This window comes from Acartia tonsa, chromosome 14 (genome assembly GCF_053477335.1).
Source record: "Acartia tonsa isolate MP-2025a chromosome 14, ASM5347733v1, whole genome shotgun sequence".
Taxonomy (NCBI): domain Eukaryota; kingdom Metazoa; phylum Arthropoda; class Copepoda; order Calanoida; family Acartiidae; genus Acartia; species Acartia tonsa.
The window spans coordinates 8,482,764-8,500,966 of NC_137273.1; the positions used below are offsets into that span (position 1 = coordinate 8,482,764).

The 18,203-nt window shown below is 38.4% G+C and overlaps 2 protein-coding genes across 2 annotated transcripts in view; both read right to left on the minus strand.

Moving 5' to 3' along the window:
* Positions 1-18,203, minus strand: part of LOC145306408 (uncharacterized) — a 458,128-nt gene that overhangs the window by 68,336 nt on the left and 371,589 nt on the right. The gene's annotated exons all lie outside the window — the stretch shown is intronic.
* LOC145306299 (uncharacterized) overlaps positions 1-18,203 on the minus strand; it is a 28,744-nt gene that overhangs the window by 5,394 nt on the left and 5,147 nt on the right. The window contains exons 3-11 of the mRNA XM_080148380.1: positions 8,558-8,729; positions 8,160-8,246; positions 7,494-7,538; positions 6,895-6,936; positions 6,602-6,678; positions 6,066-6,171; positions 5,748-5,838; positions 5,152-5,214; positions 4,652-4,688 (exon numbers count right to left, since the gene is read on the minus strand). Of these exons, the coding sequence (XP_080004506.1) occupies positions 4,652-4,688; positions 5,152-5,214; positions 5,748-5,838; positions 6,066-6,171; positions 6,602-6,678; positions 6,895-6,936; positions 7,494-7,538; positions 8,160-8,246; positions 8,558-8,729 (720 nt within the window). The remainder of the gene's footprint in view (positions 1-4,651; positions 4,689-5,151; positions 5,215-5,747; positions 5,839-6,065; positions 6,172-6,601; positions 6,679-6,894; positions 6,937-7,493; positions 7,539-8,159; positions 8,247-8,557; positions 8,730-18,203) is intronic.

Here is an 18,203-nt window from a genome sequence, read left to right on the forward strand (position 1 = left end):
TCTGGTCACGGCTGCTTCTTGGGACTGGACACGGCTGGGCTGCTCCTGGCTAGATACAAGTTTCCATTGAGCGTTATCTGTATGCGGCCGAGGCACCCCGATACCCTCCCCAATGACAGACTGGCAAGCGACTGGCACTTGCCTGGGTGTCGGCTCCCCTAGCCCCAAGTGCTCCCTTCCCTTGTCCAAAGCATGCCCAGTGGCATGGGGCTGAAGTGCATGTGGCACAGGCTCGCCCTTACTCACTTCCCTCCCCTGCCCTAGGAACTCAGGTGCATGTGGCACAGGCAAGTCCTTATTTTCCCGAATTTCAATCTCCCCAGCCTCTGGTGCAGGGGGCACAGGCAAGGCTGGGTTTTTACAATATCTTGGATACAACACATTTAACAAATTCAACTTATCCTGATGTTGAGCAGCTGGGTTCCCCTGGCTGGCAGGGGGCTCTGGATGGCATGTAGCTGGGCTCTCCCTGCAGGCTGGTGGCGCTGGCTGACTGGGGGTGACGGGTGTCACCCCTTCCTCTGGGACCGCTGGCTCGTTCCAGGACTCAGGTCTCTCGGTGGCGGCGACGGTTGTCGCCCCAGACATCAGGTTGGAGGCTGGCTCGTTCCAGGATCCAGGTATCTCGGTGGCGGCGACGGTTGTTGCCCCAGGCACCAGGTGGGAGGCGCTGGATAGCACCCCCCCATCATCCCAGGTGGCGACGCCGGGTGGCGTCCCATACATCGATGCAGAGGCGCTGGCTAGCACCTCCTGCCTCTCTCGTTCGGCGGCTGCCAGGGCCTCCCCATACACCGTCTCAGGGACGCTGGGCAGCGCCCCTCCACTCTTGCTGGGTAGGCTCAGTCGGGCAGGTTCCATCATGTTGAGGCTAAAAGGCTGGGGCCTCAGCACCTCTGGCTCGGCTATGTTGTTGGATTGTATCAGCTCTGGCCCCAGATGGTTAAGACTGAAGCCTAGGCCAACCCGGTTGGGTTCAGCCGCGCCGCCCAGTACGTTGATCCTAGCTGGGACAGTCCCAAACTGCGGCATCCCATCGGCTCGGTCCGCAGCTCTGGGGGCGGCTGCTTGCTGTTGTGGTGCTGGGGGCGCGCTCCCTTCCATGTGGGCCACTCTGCTGGGCTTCCCTGGAGGGGCACCCTTATCGGCGGTGCGCCTGCGGCTGGCTACCTGGGCCCAGTCAGCTCTACAATCGGCCGCCGTGTGACCGTCATAGTGACAACGCTCACACTTGGCAGAACGGTCACGGCGTGGCTGGGTGCGTCTCTCCTCTAGGCTAACTTCCACAGGCGTTGGGCAGTCTCGAGCTCGGTGGCCTCTCCCCTGGTGGAGACCCGGAGCCAAGGAGCCAATCTCCATTGGCTCCGACTCGTCATATTGGGGCAACTGGATGCAAGCAGATCCAGTCAGCCCTTCGGTCGAGTCCACTAAGCACACACCTTCCTTCAGTTGCTTAGTAACCATGGTGACGGTAAACATGGCCTTACGAGTGTACTCAGGTACACTCGTAATTTCATGGTTCATCATGAGGCGTTTTACATTGGCGTTACGAATTCCACGATTTAATTCGTCCACCAACAACTCAAGGTCCTCATGGTTGTAGGCGTCCCTATACAAGGCGCACTTAGTTGATATGTACGCTTGTATAGGTTCTGTCGAGTGTTGCTTGTAATCCCTAAACGCTTGTTTAAGCGTTTGGGATTCAAAAGCAGGGCGAAATAGCAATTCACACTCGGCCTTGACCTGTTCGTAGGTCAAGGCTTGGCCTGCCTCGCCAAACAGATGGGACGCCATTTCCGCCGCTTGCCCTACCAGTGACAGTAGGAGGGCGTTGCGGCGGTTGAGGGAATCATGAGGTGGCACGTGGTAAGCCGCCCATGACATCTCGAGTCTGCGGATATGTGCCGACCAGGATTGCTTGGGCGGCCCTCTATACTCCGGCAGATTGCTCAGCATCAGCTTGCGGTACTCGGCTGGGGCCGGCTGAGGGTCATCCTGGAGCCATCCTGGGGCTTGGTCACCTCCTGGGGCTTGCTGCTGGTCCATTGGGTCAACGGTTCAACGGCGGGCACAAAGTTATACAGTACTAAAATGAATGGTTTGTCACTTGAGGCTTTCTAGCCTAACAGCCAACACTGTTTGTATCACTAGGTTGGTAGTTTAGTTGTAGGGTAGGCTGGTAGGGGTAGATAGATGTTGAGGGTCTGAACTGCTGTCAGGAACTGATTGGGTTTTCCTTTATCACACTAGAGCTAGAAGGAGAGAAGCTTGTAATTCTTTATTTGCTAAAAATACCCCTGTTAAATGCTATGGAGTAGCTCCGCTCCGGTGTGTGTGTGCGTGTGTGTGCGTGAAATCTCCTGTCCTTGCAACGCGCGTCCGCACCGTCAAATCCGCGCACACGGGGAAAACGCGCTCTCACCCCCCAACTCGCTCTCTCATTGGTCCGCTTCGTCCGTTGAATTTATGATATTTTCCGCACTCTGTTGCGCTACCCGTGAATGGCGCTCTGTGTGTCCGATCGCTAGCCCCACACTACAGACGGACTTAGTCTAGTATGGGTAGGAAGGGGGAAGCGCGTGAGGGGACGGGGGTAACTCCGTCCGTTTCCCCTGTGAGGGAGGGAGGTAACTGTGTGCTGGTGTAATAGTGCCTTTTCTTCTTAATCCTAGGCTTATCTATTATATCACCCTGATTGTATTTGCCTTCAATAGGGAGGGGCTCCTCCCTTTCCCTTGGAATAAGGGGTGTATTGTTGTTGTGCTGTGGGCTTGAGATGTTTTGATTGTATATCAGGGTCTTTATTATATTACATCTAGCTTCTATTTTTGTCCTTATCACAATTGCATAACAGATTTGTTTACCAACTCTGTTCTATTTTTAGCTGTTATCACAATACACAATAAATCCAAGCCTGTTCTATTCTTAGATTTATCACAACACAACAATTTGTTTGCCAAGCTTTGCTCATAAATCTATTGTTTAGCCATCACACCAGGGTGGTAATCCCTGCAATGTAACATAATATCTGTTTTTCTAGATGGGTGGCTGCGTTGTAGCCTCTCAGGATACTTGGAGTTGACGTAGTTTTTCTCTGTTCTGGTGCACTACACTCGTATGTTAGCTCGCAGCTTGCAGCTATGTGGCATGTTTCAGCCTATCGGCGGCAGGGAATGTCCCGTCCTGCTAGCGCCGCTGATCCAAATCCGGCTGATGGCGGCAGGGAATGTCCCGTCCTGCTAGCGCCACTGGTTCGGATCCTGCTATTTCTTGCAGTAAAGTTGGCCTATTTCCAGCCGTTTACACTTATTTGGCTTGTTTCAGCCGGTCCGCAGGCCTGTTTCAGCCCTTTGAGCGCTCAATTCTCCGTTAGATATCAGCGCTGCTCGCGGTTATTCGTCAAATTTCGCTGTCTCGCTTCCACAACTGCCGGATGCAGAGTTAAACTTTGCTGTCCAGGGTGGGTAATTCAGGTTGCTTGCGTCAGTTTTGCCAGATTCACTGCTGGGAGTACCTTAGCCTCAGATGCGCGTCTGCTCTACACTTGTGGTTCGCCGTAATCTCACACAGCTGTCACCAAAGTTGTGGTATCCGCCGAGGATAAATGGCAGACACCGGAGTTCAATTAGATTACGGCAGTGTAACAGACGTGGACACCTTACTATAGAGAAACTACGCTTCTCTAGCATTCACTAGATAATGATCAACATCTATTTCAGTTGTCACTTTATTGAAGGTTTAAAAGATACTGAAGCTATATACAACAAACAATAATTACATGGATAGGAATAAATAATCATAACATAAAAGCATCATAATACATATACAATGGTCAGTTTGGGCAATAATGATCCCCCATCCCTGAAAAGGGTGGGGGAGAATTAAGAATACAGTTAACCATAATAAACATGACAGATTCAATCATTAATTTTAAGCATAGGGAGGGGGTCGCTAGACCCCTTCCCCAGGACTCGGGGGAGGGCCATTGACCCTCCACCGAACCCTAGATCAGGGGTGCCATAGGCATGGCTCACGGTTGCCGAATACCACAATTGTACATTCTATATCCGCGGAAAGCTGTTTATAATACGATGCGATAAATAACTATTATGAAATTTTCCTTGAAATACGTGTTGCGAAAATACTCTAAAATTCAAAAGTGTATGTTATTCGCCATTCTAGCTGCTTTTTAATCGCATTTTTCCCTTTAAACACACATACAATAAATGAACTATGCTTCTTTATGATTTTTTTCTTCATTTTCGACTGTATATTTTTTTCTCAAAAAATCTTTCCTACTGTTGGACGTAATCTTCTTGGTTGTATTAAGTGACGTTATTTTTAAAAGATTTTTTCACTTTTAAGGTTAGAGCTTACATTTTTATGGTATTTTTTTCGGAATAATGTATTTTTAAGTATAATGAAGACTTATAAATGTATAAAAAGTAGGATTTGTATTTTTTATTGCATATTCTTAAAAAATAAAGTAGTCTTTTTTATAAACATAAATATAAATGTGTTTGTGCAAATCTGAACAGTAATATTGGGTAAAGAATACGTGGAAATTGCGACATGGGAATTTTTGTCGTCAATTTAAGTTGATACACAGGATTTAAAAAAGCTTTTATTTTATATAAATCTTAAATCTTACCTATTTTGTTTTGTTGTCTTACTAATTCTTGAATGCCCTAGAAAATAGATAAAAAGTTATTCAAGTTTTTTTACTAAAATTGAATAGGAAAACAAGATTAGTTTTATTGAAATCGCATGCCTTTTTTAGATCACTGTCATTTTGTGTTCAAAAATAAAATTCTAAAGAATCATAATTTAAAAAATAATTGACGAGTCGAGAAATGGTTCAATTAGGAAATATGTCATGTAGACAGTCTGCTTACAGTGCCTATAAGAAAAATGACGTCATTCAATGATAGGCCAGTATACATTTTACTATTACATTTTAGTGAATTGAAATGTTTATTGGCCTATTATTGGTCATTTTTATTGTATGACGTATTTTTTATAGGCACTATAAGCTACTTCATAGACAGTCACTGTATGTATCATCCACATCCAAGTTGCTAGAACGATAGCTGTACTCTTCGAAGGGGGGAGGGAGGGTTGATTGATCTTGTATTAACTTATCATTCTTACCTGAGCTGTAAAAAGAAAATCTTCTTGCGGAGAAGCCCGTCTATTCCATAACACTTGCATCGGCTAAAATAGATAGAAAGATAAATAATTATATATTAATAAATAAATACACAGAAGAAAGAATAGACGCTTATTCAGGGATCTTAAGGGATAATACAATGGACAAGATTATAAATTGATGAACATCTCCAATGATGATACACAAAGTTACACCTTCAGTAGTAAAATTTAGTAATTAAGGCATTTGGACACTCAACTTAACAAACCAACCAATCAAAATTCAAAGTTGTTAGCCACGAATAAGAAAACTTTATCATAAAACTTTAAGGCCTAGTATTATAGTATACTAAACAGCCCAATATGCCCCTCCCCCATGAAAATTATGCAGTGTGGCTTCTACCGCTGGTTACTCCTCCGAGTGCCGTAGGCACCCCCAAAATTTTTTATTTTTACCCCTTCTCTCCGATAATAAAAACTTGGACGTCCTTGCCTATATGATATAAAGCTTACCCCCCCCCCCCCCATAATTGTTTGGTAATTTTCAATTTGTAACCCCCCTTCCTCACAATAAAAAAAGCTTGAACATCCTTGCTTACCACAACAACTGGTGCCGGCTGTGGCAGTTGGTTAGCAAACAATTTCTGCTGTTGCTGTGCATTTTTCTGTCCTTGGTAACTTTTCTGACTACTGAACAAATGTAAGTTTCACAGTTAAACAATTAAAAATCCTTTTTCTAGGGGTGTTTTCTCTAGTTGGGGTTGTGGTACCCTCCCTCCAAATAGCTATAAAAATTCCCTTGACGTATGAGAAGCTACTTTATAAATAAGAACCATATCAGTTCAGCAATTTGTACAAATAGATAAACAAACATCATGTTACTTTTATATAAGGTTTATATTTTTTTGTGAAATCGCCTGTAGGAATGCGTTTGGTTGGATTTTTGCTGGTAGCTGGAAGAGTTGGCGGTTTTTTGCTGGTTGGTCGGTGGCTGTCGCCTGTGATTTACAGTTTCACCTCGAACTAAAATAGAAATGGATTTAGAATACTTCATTTGCGCCAATTTAGGTTGCTAATATAGCCCTCCAATATTGGTCAATATGTTCCTCCATTTTGTCATGGGAGGGTATTGGGTCTTACGTCTTAAGGGTTGGTGGATTGGGGTATTTTCAAATCAGCCAAAGAATTCTATATATTTAAAATAATATATTTGTGAGAAAAAAAAGTGCAATTGAGTTTTTGAACGTTCATTTCCAAAAGACTATAACTTTAAAAGCTGTTATTGGCAAAACGGGTAAACTTAAATTTTATGTTAGCACCTCATTGTTGATAGAATAAGGATGCCTACAACGAATCTGAAATAGCCAGCTATCAATATTGCACCACATAAATAAGAAAGTAATGGACATACATACAAAGATAATCATAAAGTAGCTACGCTACTAATAATTACCTTTAGTAGTATTGGAAGACTTGCTATTGTCAAACTGAAAGCTGCCACTGGAAAATTCACCGCTGCTGTACCCCAAACTATACAACAAATTATTTTTATCATGAATTCTATAGGATAAGAGAAAAAACGATACATTGATTAACCCAGCCAAACATAAACAAAATTACCCCTTGTTTGATTAATATTATCAGTTAAAAAGTTTGGACACTGCTATTGTATAGAATTGTACAGGAAAACTAAAAGATTATCATTTGATAATATATCAAATTAAATGTCGTTAAAATAATATTTTCCTTGTATCTATATTGTTAAAATCTAGATCTGCCTCTTTACTTCTTTTTAATTTAAAACAAATCAGTTTTAATTTTTTTTTCATTTTTTAAATTTAATTTACTGTAGAAGAAAAGACAAACTCTATTCCACGGTCGTCCTAGGGAGGAGGGGGAGTAAAGGATTACACACCCCCAACAAATTTAGTGTCTCTTGGGCAAACGGCCTCAAACCAAAAATAAATATATTTGATTTTCCTCAAAGTTGAGGAGGGGGGGGGGTTGAGTATGTATTACCCTCTCAGTCTTCATTAATAGCATTATTATTCAAAGCCCTAAGATTGTACAAATTATACAAATTTTTGTTATTTCAAACCCAAATGTGATTTTTTTTGTATTATACCCTACGAGTAAAAATTTTAATGGGAGAGAATATTTTCGGTGTGCCAGTCCATCCCCAATTTCTTTAACTTATGTTTAAGTAGATTTCTTTTTCCATAAAATTTTGATTTAGTTATTAGCCCACAAAAAGCCTAAAGAATGCCATTCTAAAGTTCATAAAGATCAGACACCACACTACTGATGCCATCTAGTTTTTAAATAAGGAACTGATTTGTTTCTGCCTTGTGTTGTTGTGATCATGGTGGTAGTGTTCTGTGCATTCTCCCCTAAAAAAAAAAAAAAAAAGTTTAATATATTTTTATTTAAACCTGTTCTGAAGAGGATTGGGGGGGGGATTAGTTATATTTTCCACTTCCCTTTATATTTTATGCCTCTAATTTTAAATTTTTTTAAGGGTACAGTTTTTTACTTAAAATTTTCTCTGGAATTATACCTGGAATAATGATGGTGAATCTCAACTATGGACACATTTGTCTCTGGAATTATACCTGGAATAATGGGGGTGACAATCTCTCCTATGGTCACATTTGTCTCTGGAATTATACCTGGAATAATGATGGTGACAATCTCTACTATTATCACATTTGTCTCTGGAATTACACCTGGAATAATGGGGGTGACAATCTCTACTATGGTCACATTTGTCTCTGGAATTATACCTGGAATAATGGTGGTGACAATCTCTACTATGGTCACATTTGTCTCTGGAATTATACCTGGAATAATGGGGGTGACAATCTCTACTATTGTCACATTTGTCTCTGGAATTACACCTGGAATAATGGGGGTGACAATCTCTACTATGGTCACATTTGTCTCTGGAATTATATCTGGAATAATGATGGTGACAATCTCTACTATGGTCACATTTGTCTCTGGAATTATACCTGGAATAATGATGGTGACAATCTCTACTGTGGTCACATTTGTCTCTGGAAGAACTTTTATTTCTGCTGGATGACTCTTTCAGTCCTCTGAATTTTTTTTGTTATCATAATATATTGTAGAACTATAACATCAAAGTTTCAAAAGTTTGGACACTGATAGTTTTTTTTAACCAAATAATCAAGATTGAAGACAATACATGAGATAAAATGTTGGGTACCAGTGAAATATATGGTCCGATGTCTCCTCCTTCCGTGGTAAAATTAAATTTCAAAATTTTGTTTTAGAAAAAACGGACATAGTGAGTTATAGAGCTAATGTTCAGACCGACAAATTTTTTAAGTTGGTTACTAGATACTTATTCCCAATTTTGACCTTGAATAGCAGCCGAGAAAATCACATTTCCTCCATACAAGTGGACAACCTGATAACAAGGATAACAAATATGATAACAATCCTGTGATCAATAATGTTTTCTTGCTGATTTCTTAAAGTCTTGTTACTCTCTTCTGAGGCTCTCTGATGCTCGGGAGAATCATAAAAACTTTCGGGGCCAGTGAAATATCCCCCATCTGAAATAAATATATCTATAATACACAGTAGTCTGATGTCTGTCCTTCCATTCATCCGTCTGAAGCTTAAGATCTCGGTAACTACTGAACCGATTGGATTCTACTCTTTAGGGAATATATCTTCTGGTCCTGTTGTGGTTTTAAGCTATTTTTGTTGGAGATAGGATATCCTAAACCTTCCCCCCCCCAAAAAAAAAATATTCTCCCCCATTTTTCTCTTCAAGACCTCTTGGGGCAAATCTCCAAGAGGTCTAGGGGTGAACCCGCTAGTCTTTGAATATAAAGATCGAAGTACATTTTTTTGCTTAAAGCTCAAGATTTCGAAAATTGCTGGTTTGCTTGAGTTGTTCTTTTCAAGGATGATATTTAAATATCTTAGAGTGGTTTTATGATATTTTTTCTGAACTACCTTGCCCTACCCTAAAAACTAGGGGAGATAAACTAGTCCTTATGTAAAAGTAACAGGATGTCTATCTGTTTTTTTTCTTGTAAAAACTAAAATAGAAAAATTACATTAATGTTTTTAAATATAATAGAAAAAATAAAATACATAGATAGATAGACAGACAAATTTGATCTAATTAGGACACATAATAAAATTCAATTATATAATAATTTTAATTTAAAAGGTATTACGATATCCATAACCCATAATGACAAACAAGAATTAAGAAATATAGAGTGACACCTTTTAAGAATATGAACAAACCGAGTATTATCCATTGGATTAGAAACAGTTCTCAGTCGTACTGAAAACAATTATCCATGAATAAAAAAATAAAAAATGTATTAGTTTTTGTTTGCACAAGATCTCAAATGTTTAAAATAAACAAAAGGACGCTCCAGTAATGATTAAAGGGTAACTTCGCTTTTCACTTTTAAACATTTTATGTATTTTCATTATTTTGCTATTACATATTGTGATAATAATCTAAATGATTAAAAATCATATTTGCAAAATTCTCAATACTAATTCGTTAAAAGTAAAATATTATCTTTGGTAATTTGATATAATTTTAATTCTAAATATTTGACGATTTTAGAAAAGTACTTAAGTAAGTAAGCACAATAAAGAGAGTTAAAAGGCAGAAGTACTCTATGTCTAAAACCACATTTTTTTTTTTTGGGGGGGGGGGTCTTTCATATTTTATTTCTGGGGGGGGGGGGGGGTTATATAGCACCCCTACCCGATCTATTACGAAAACTACATCAAGTGTTCAGAATTTATAATCACTTGAACTTGTTTCAAAACTACTTCCAAAACTTATCTTAATTAAAAGTTGTAAATTGACTTTTAACCTGACACTAACATATAATATTACCTACATTGGGAGTTTTTATCCTTGTTTCAGAAGGGTGTTGTAAAAAACAAGGATTACAACCTCCATAAAAAAAATAAGTTCTAAAACCCTTGTAGAGTGTCAGAACTGAATAAGCAAAATATAAATGTATATGTTTGACACAATTGTACGTGCAAAACTTCTTAAAAACAGAAAACTGTTTAAGGACATACTTACACTTTTATGACTTGATTGTAGAGATGCTTCGCTTATAATATTGTACCTTATTGTAAAAGGAATCAATATTCCAAAAATCAGATCAATATAATTATTATATGTTAAAAAATTGCAATAAAAAAAGTTGAAAATTCAGAATTTTTTAAAAGGATGTACGGAATTTTTGGTAATTATTTTAAAGTTGCTACGCTTTCTATGTCATACCTAATTGTTAGAGGAATTATAATGCAAAAAAACAATAAGAAAATTCGAACATGTCTAAATTAACGAAAAGAGCTAGCCGTTACGGACGGACCAACCAACCTTAATCATAGAAAAGCCTAGTTTATAAAAATTTATAAACGTTGCTATTGTTTGTACAGGGTTTCTTATAAATTACCAACAACGTATAACGTTAAGCAAGAAAAGAAAATCAATAAATTCTTGATAAACATTTTTATAAATTTTATAACAAAAATGAATGTTAAGAAATCTAAAAATGTTAGTTTTAACAAGAATGAAGATCCAATAAAGAGAAGCTCTGAATTAAGACTGTAGGACAAACGAACATTAACACTTGATCTAACAAAAGTCTAAACAAAATTGTATGTAAATATTTTTTGCAATATTTTCTAAATAAAGGATTCTCTCTAAGGACATACTTAAATTTTAGAACTTGATTAATGAGTTGTTTCGCCTATCGTACTTTGTTGTCCTAAGTAAATTATTCCAGAATTTGGATGAAAAGGATAAAAATTATTGCAAAAAGTTAAAAGTTTAATGTCTTCATGGACATACGGTCTTGATGGTAAGATAAGATAAGATAAGATTTATTTTCCTCAAAGGTACAACATATTTTATTAGATATATATCATACATTAAGTTACTATGCTTTGATTGGTTTGATTCTTCTGTTTTGTTATGTTTGATGCAGGTTTGATAACAATATACATAATAACTATTATTAAGTACCTAGCATGGAATTGGCCGAACTTCGTCTCCACCTAGTTGCCAGGCCAGTTCGAATAGGATGAAGATAACATTTTACAAGAAAAATTCCATGCAACATTGTACCAGATAGTTGGCATAACCCATTAAGGGTTGTGGAGCCACTGGTGTACTTTGACGCTTGCCAAGCCGATACAATGTTATATGTGCAAATAAATAATAAATAATCTTAACAATGATAGAATACAGTATCTTGCTGTGTATTTCAGACATCCTCCTACTATCAGTTGCAACTTCTCCAAGCGTAAATTCGGAACAATTAAGGAACCAAAACCTTCAAAAGAAGTCGCTATTCCCGTTGTGATCCCTTTTCAGCTCTACCTAGACAGTTTCCTTTGTAACAAATTATTTTCATTATAGAGTGGAGTTATGTCCGGGTCTAAGGACATCTCCACACCAATAATTACAGGATAACGATAAATATCGCGATAACGCTGGTCCAATCCAAAAATCCAAAAATAAAATAAGATACTCTAATATATAACGTATTATGTACCTAAGTGAACAAGGTGTAATGATTGGTTACGATTCCTACGGAATCTGATTTTTATTTCTTGAGAAGGGATATAATAATCCTCTGATGTACAAATGTACAAAATAAAGATAGGTCATGTGCGATTCCTACGGAATCTGATTTTGGTATTTTGAGATAATGGGAGTGTGTCCCTAAATGTGTAAGGTTCGATTCCTCCGGAATCTGATTTTTATGTTTTGAGAACTGGTCACAGCATAGCTGTGAATGGGGCATCAATATGGGGGGGGGGTGGGAGAGGGGGGGGTGAGGTGAGGGGAGGTGAGGGGAGAGTGGTTTGTGCTCGAAAACGTTTACATTAATCCATTAATCTCACTTTTTTTAAAAGAGAAGGGTGAAAGTGGGTCATGGTAAGATAAAAAGACTGTGGCGTGCTATTGCGCGCACAATTTGGTCATAGCTTAGCTTTTAGTGGAGTTTTAATCTTATTGTTGTTTAGGCACGAAAATGTTCGGAGAGGAAGAATACCAACAAATGTGGCAGCCGCTACGCAATAGATTGACAATAACATATCAACGCCTTCTCAATATAGTTAATGGTGACAATGTCAGTGAGGAAGTGCGTCGTGAGGTAGCCCGTCTACTATACCAGCAAGGTTATCTAGAAACCGAGTTGGCACTCACTCTGTACAACCCAAACAAAGACATGGAGTATCATGAAACTAGATTGGGTGAAATTGCTCAGCAGATACTTGCACAAGAGGGGGCCTGTCTCCAACTTTAGCTCCAGAAAGTGGCCATTACCGGTCAGGACCAGTTATGGTCAAGTTCTCTACGACTTCATATACAAGATATCCGCAAAAATATCCGCGAAAACATCCGCAAAACATCCACAAAAATCAACAATAATCAACAGAAAAAAAAGCTGCAAAATCGTTTACAAGATGTGTCTGATATGGCTATTGAAAAAATTGTTTTGTGAGAAATAATACTGTTAAAATTTGAAAAAAAAAGAGCTAAATATAATTTTAAAATGTACCATAAATTCATCGATTTGTTTTAATTAATAAATCCTAGATATCTTGCTATGAACTTTTATTTTATTATTTGAAAAGATGTATAAAGCAATAGGATGTCTGTTAATATGTTGCTATGGAATAATTTTGCATTAGCATCAAAAAAAAAAAAAAAAAAATAAGGATAAAAAGTATAAGTTGATGAAGTGAGAGACTAGTTAAATGAGGGAGAGAAATCAAGGAATTGAAAAGGTATGGGGGAGGAGGGGGGGGAAAACAAGGAGGAGAAAATGGGGCGTGGTGAGTGGTTTGTGCGCGGTCGTGGCTACCAGCCAGACAGACGGAGCGGCGCTTATCGTTTGGTATGTGCATAGGGGGGGGTGGGGAGAGAAAATAGGGGGTGGGGGGAAGAGTGGTTTCCTGGTATAGCACAGTAGAATAAAAGAAAAAAGGGCGGGAGGGAAACAATTGGTTGTGAAGCATAGGGGAAAATTGCGCGGGAAACGGAAGTGGGGAAAGTGTATTACTAATTAATAATTTAAATTAAAGATTGCATAATGCATGGTATTAAAACACAAAGGGGGTATAAATATGGGGTAGGTAAGGTCAAGGTTCAATTGTTTCCAAGATGTCAGATCAAGAAGAAGAAGTAGGACAAGGCCAAGGTGCTATACCAGATGGGGCGCCGGAAATTCCGGAGGAGGCTGGAGGTGAGGAAAATGTTCCCCTCCATGATCAGGTGCAGGAGCTCATCGCTATGCTCAATTCTAGCGATGAAGTCGATGATCCTGTACCCGTGCACGGCGTCCAGCAGCTGCTGAACCTCGCGGCAGTGCCTGATCTACTCCCCTTCCCGGGGGTAGACAGGCGCTGTCTGGACCTCTGGTTTATGGTCAAGCGCAGGTTGATGGGCGTTGTGCACGAGGGCGACATGTTGATGTGGAGGAGGTTCCGCAACGATGCCATCAATGAGGAAGTCCTCCGCATGATGTATTCCAACTATGGGTTAGTCGTGAGGTTAATATCAGTAATGCCCACGTACGCCCGTTCCTTCCAGGCTAACATGGATGCCATCGCCGCAATGGACCGCCTGGTCACCGTCCAGCAGGACCTTCTGGAGGAGCTACTCCAACAGGAACCAGACGGCGTCGACGACTCCAGCGACTACGACGAATAGATGGCTATGCCCACTATTCATGAGCTTAACCAGTCTGCGATAGTCATTATAATAAATTTCGATATCTAAATTTAAATAAATAAATATATTTTCGGTCAAAATTCAACAAAAAACTTTGTTATTTTTTTATTATATAGATAGAGGTTGCGCGATTCGTTAGCTGCTGGATAAAATAATATAAAGTCAAAATGTAAAATGTAAAAAAAATAAAATGGATAAAAAACAAACTATGCCAAGCTACTCTATACTTGGGTATGTGTGTCGGTTCCTACGGAACCTATTCGTTGTGATTTGAGGTTAAGGAAATGCTGTTTTATTGAATTTTAACAAAGAAGTTTAATGCTTACAGAAAGTCGAGGGCTAAAAAGTACGGATAGAAACTTAGTTAAAACAAAAATTCAAATTCAAAAATTCAAAAGAACAGAGTTTTTTAACATTAGCAAAACAATTGTTTAGTAAAGGAAAGAAAAAATATTTGCATTTTAAAACTCAATCTTGTTTAGGTAATAAGTAAAACATTTTTGCTTGAAAATATTTTTATTATCAATTAATTTAATTTCAAGTGGAAGGTTGTTAAAAATAGTTGGGAAAGAGTTAAGAGGGGCGTGCAGGAGAAAGTTTCTATTGGTGCCCGGTTCGTAAGCAAAGTTGTTCCTGTTCCTTGTGCCATACGTATGTCTGTCTTGAACAAAGTTCCAAGTGTTTTCAAAGATTTTGGGAAAAATGCCTAATTTATAGGCGTGCATGAATTTACAAACATTGAATTCAATTAATAGGTTGAATGGAAGTATGCCATTAGATTTAAAAAATTCAGCTGTGTGAGCTCTGCTTGGCAAGTTTTCGATTATTCTAATGGCTTGCTTTTGTAGCTTAATAATTGGTGCTAACAGATACATAGGGCAGGCAGTGAACAGGAGACAACAATATTCGATATTCGACTTAATGTAAGACGTATAGAGTAGCTTTAGGTGTTTCTTGTCCAACAAATGACGCATTACTTTCATACTATAAATTATTTTAGACACTTTGCTATAGACTTTTTCAAGATGATAAGAAAACTTCATTTTCTCGTCTAATTGAATTCCTAAGTGTTTGATACTACCCTCGTTGGTACCGCTTACAAGATCCAACTTAGTGATTTTTGACTCATCATTTTCATTGTGATTGTTCATGTTTACATAAACTTCGAAGTTGGTCTTAGCAGCGAGCTCAGCGGGGGTGAGTATCTCTCGGGGGGAGGAAAAGACCATACATTTGGTCTTGCGGGGGTGTATGAGAAGCTTATTGGCATTGTACCATTGGGTCAGTCTGGGGACAAGCTCCCTTGCAAGGTTAATTAATTGAATAATATTCTGCTTTTCAATGAAGCCCACTGCGTCATCAGCAAAGAGATTGATTAGGATCTCTTCACTGCATGAAACAAGGTCATTGATAAAAATTAAAAAAAGAATTGGTCCCAGGACTGACCCCTGGAGTACGCCAATGATAATGAATTCAATAGTAGAGGAGAAAAGGCCCTTAAAAAATACACGCTGCTTTCTATTTGCATAGTAACTACGGAACCACTCGAGTGCAACCCCCCTTATCCCTGAATTCTCCAGTTTGCTAAAAAGGATGTCCCTATTTATCATGTCGAAACACTTCCTTATGTCCAAAAATATGGCCATACAGGAAGCGTTTCGACTGAGTGCTTGGGTGATCATTGTGCTTAAGTTCAGTACATTGTGAAAGGTTGAGATCCCTTTCATGAAGCCAAACTGGCGATTGCTAAAAAAAGACCGATCCTCTAAAAACTTAACCAGCGTATCACAGACATATTTTTCAATGGGTTTGGAAAAGTTATCAATGAGACTAATGCCTCGATGATTATCTGCCTCGCTGAGTGAACCTGATTTGTAAAGGACAACTATTTTGGAAGTTTTCATTTTTTCAGGAAAAGTGCCATTTTGAAGTGATAAATTATAAACATGTGTTAGGGGAGTGGCAATGGTATCAGCACAGCGAGACAGAACATACATCGAGACATCATTGATGTCTGTGGAACGCTTAGGTTTAATGCTACGAATAATATTAATAACTTTGAAGGGGTACAATGGTTCAAAGAAGAGGGAGTCTTGACATGGGGGTGGTAAGTATTCAAAGAAATTTTTGGGGGTGGAAGGAATTTCAGGCCTTAGGGAAGACCCAATTTGACTAAAATAACGATTAAATTCGTTAGCTATTTCTTGGTCATTTTCAATTTTGTTAGGGCCTACTTGAAGGTATGTGCACTCAGGGGAAGATTTATTAAACCCAATGACTTCCTTAAGAGTTTTCCAGAGTTTTTTCCCATCCCCATTTGCATCTCTTATTTGTTTTCTATAATAGTCAATCTTTGCTCTTCTCACTTGCCTATTGTAATTATTCCTATAGACATTGTAAATACTTTCATTTTCAATTGTTTTATCTTTTAAAAAGTTGCTGTACAAAATATCTCTATGCAATCTACAACGCAATAAGTAATCTGACATGAAAGGTTGCTGGGGCTGGGTACGTTTGTTTTTTCGTTTTTTTCTAACTGGACACTTTTCATTATAAAGTCTCAAAAAGGTTGAAATAAAGTTATCGTAAGCAATGTTTGTGTTGTCCTGACTTAAAACGTGATTCCAGTTAGTGTGGTAGAGTGCATAGTTTAAGGCATCAAAGTTTTCATCATTCAATTCTCTTTTTTCAAAAAAATCTGGAAGTTTGGGTTTATTTACTTTGTCTATTCGGAATGAATTAATAATTGGCAAGTGATCGGAAATTTTTGAAGTTAAAACAAAAGATGACATTAGGTTTTGAATAAAGTTACCTACCCCGAATAAATCAAGAAGGGTTGCTGTGGTTCTAGTAACTCTAGTGGCTCTGGTAACAGTATTTATGATACCGTTAAAAGAAAAAGACTCAATAATTCTCATGGAATTGCTATTTATATTACTTATTTTAAAAAGGTCAAAATTGAAATCTCCTACAATGAAGTATGGTATGCTTAATGCTGCTATTCTATCAATCAAGTCTAAAAAAAGTTCAAAAAATTCTTCAATTTCAGCATTACTCTGATTGGGTGGGCGGTAGCAATTTAATAAACAAAACTTTAGACCATTGTAGGAAATTTTTAAGCAAATAGATTCAAGGATATTTTCTTTAAATGAGAACTTATCAAATAATTTATCTACTTTATAATATTTGCTTACTAGAATACCCACCCCTCCCCCCCTGTTATTTGTTCGGAGTTTAACATGCCAATCATAATTATTAATCCCATAGCAATCCATATTTACATCCTTATTTAGCCATAATTCTTGAAAGCACAGAACATTTAAGTGGATATCATGTTGTTTGAAGAAGTCTACAGTGGAGACAATATCATTATATTTAGAATGTAATGACTGACAATTAATACTAAAAATATTGAGAAGGTTTTCATTGAATGTTTTCAGCTTCTGTACGATACCTTGTTCACTTGAAAAGACACAATTTATTCCGAATTCATTTTCGAAATCATTAAAGTAGTCGCCGTAAATCGGATTCATAAGATTTAGACCAATGTTATCGTTTAAGTTACCGTTATCCTGGTTAATTTGTTCATTAGGGAGGTTTGTCATAGTAGAGCTGGTCCAGGAGCACCGCAGGAGGAATCGTTTTAACGTCAAGTATGGACATCTGAAACACAGTAGATATTAATGGACAAATAAAGATAGTTAATATACAAAATATTATCGTTGAAACGAAAAAAATTACTATATTTACTATATTTATTCCGATTGCGTTTAGTTTATGTGTGTGTTGGGGGTGGCAACACATTTAAAAGCTAGTTTAGTTCCCCCTACTCATTCTCATACAAGTTCCATATATTTTATATGCTAATCAGCAGAAAAAAAAAGAAAAGAAAATAGAGGTATGATTGAGACCATAGTTTTAAGATTAATATGCGACATAGACGTTCTAGAAAATTTAAGTATATATAATTTATGTATATATAATAATAATAATATTATTATTATTATAAAGTTCACGTCATATGAATCAGGATTAACTCCAAAATATTCAAATCGTTCCGAAAATAATAACTATGCTGAATGTCTTAAGTTAGGTACCTTTTTTCGCCGTACAAGATACTTAACTTCATGTTGAGATTACCGCCTTTGTTGCTTTCTTGATTTCTCTAGCTTTGGCCCTCGTGGCAACAGGATCAGAAGGTGCTGAGTCAACGGTAAATGTCCTCGTGGCAACAGGATCAGAAGGTGCTGAGTCAACGGCAAATGCAGATGCGGCAGATGCGGCG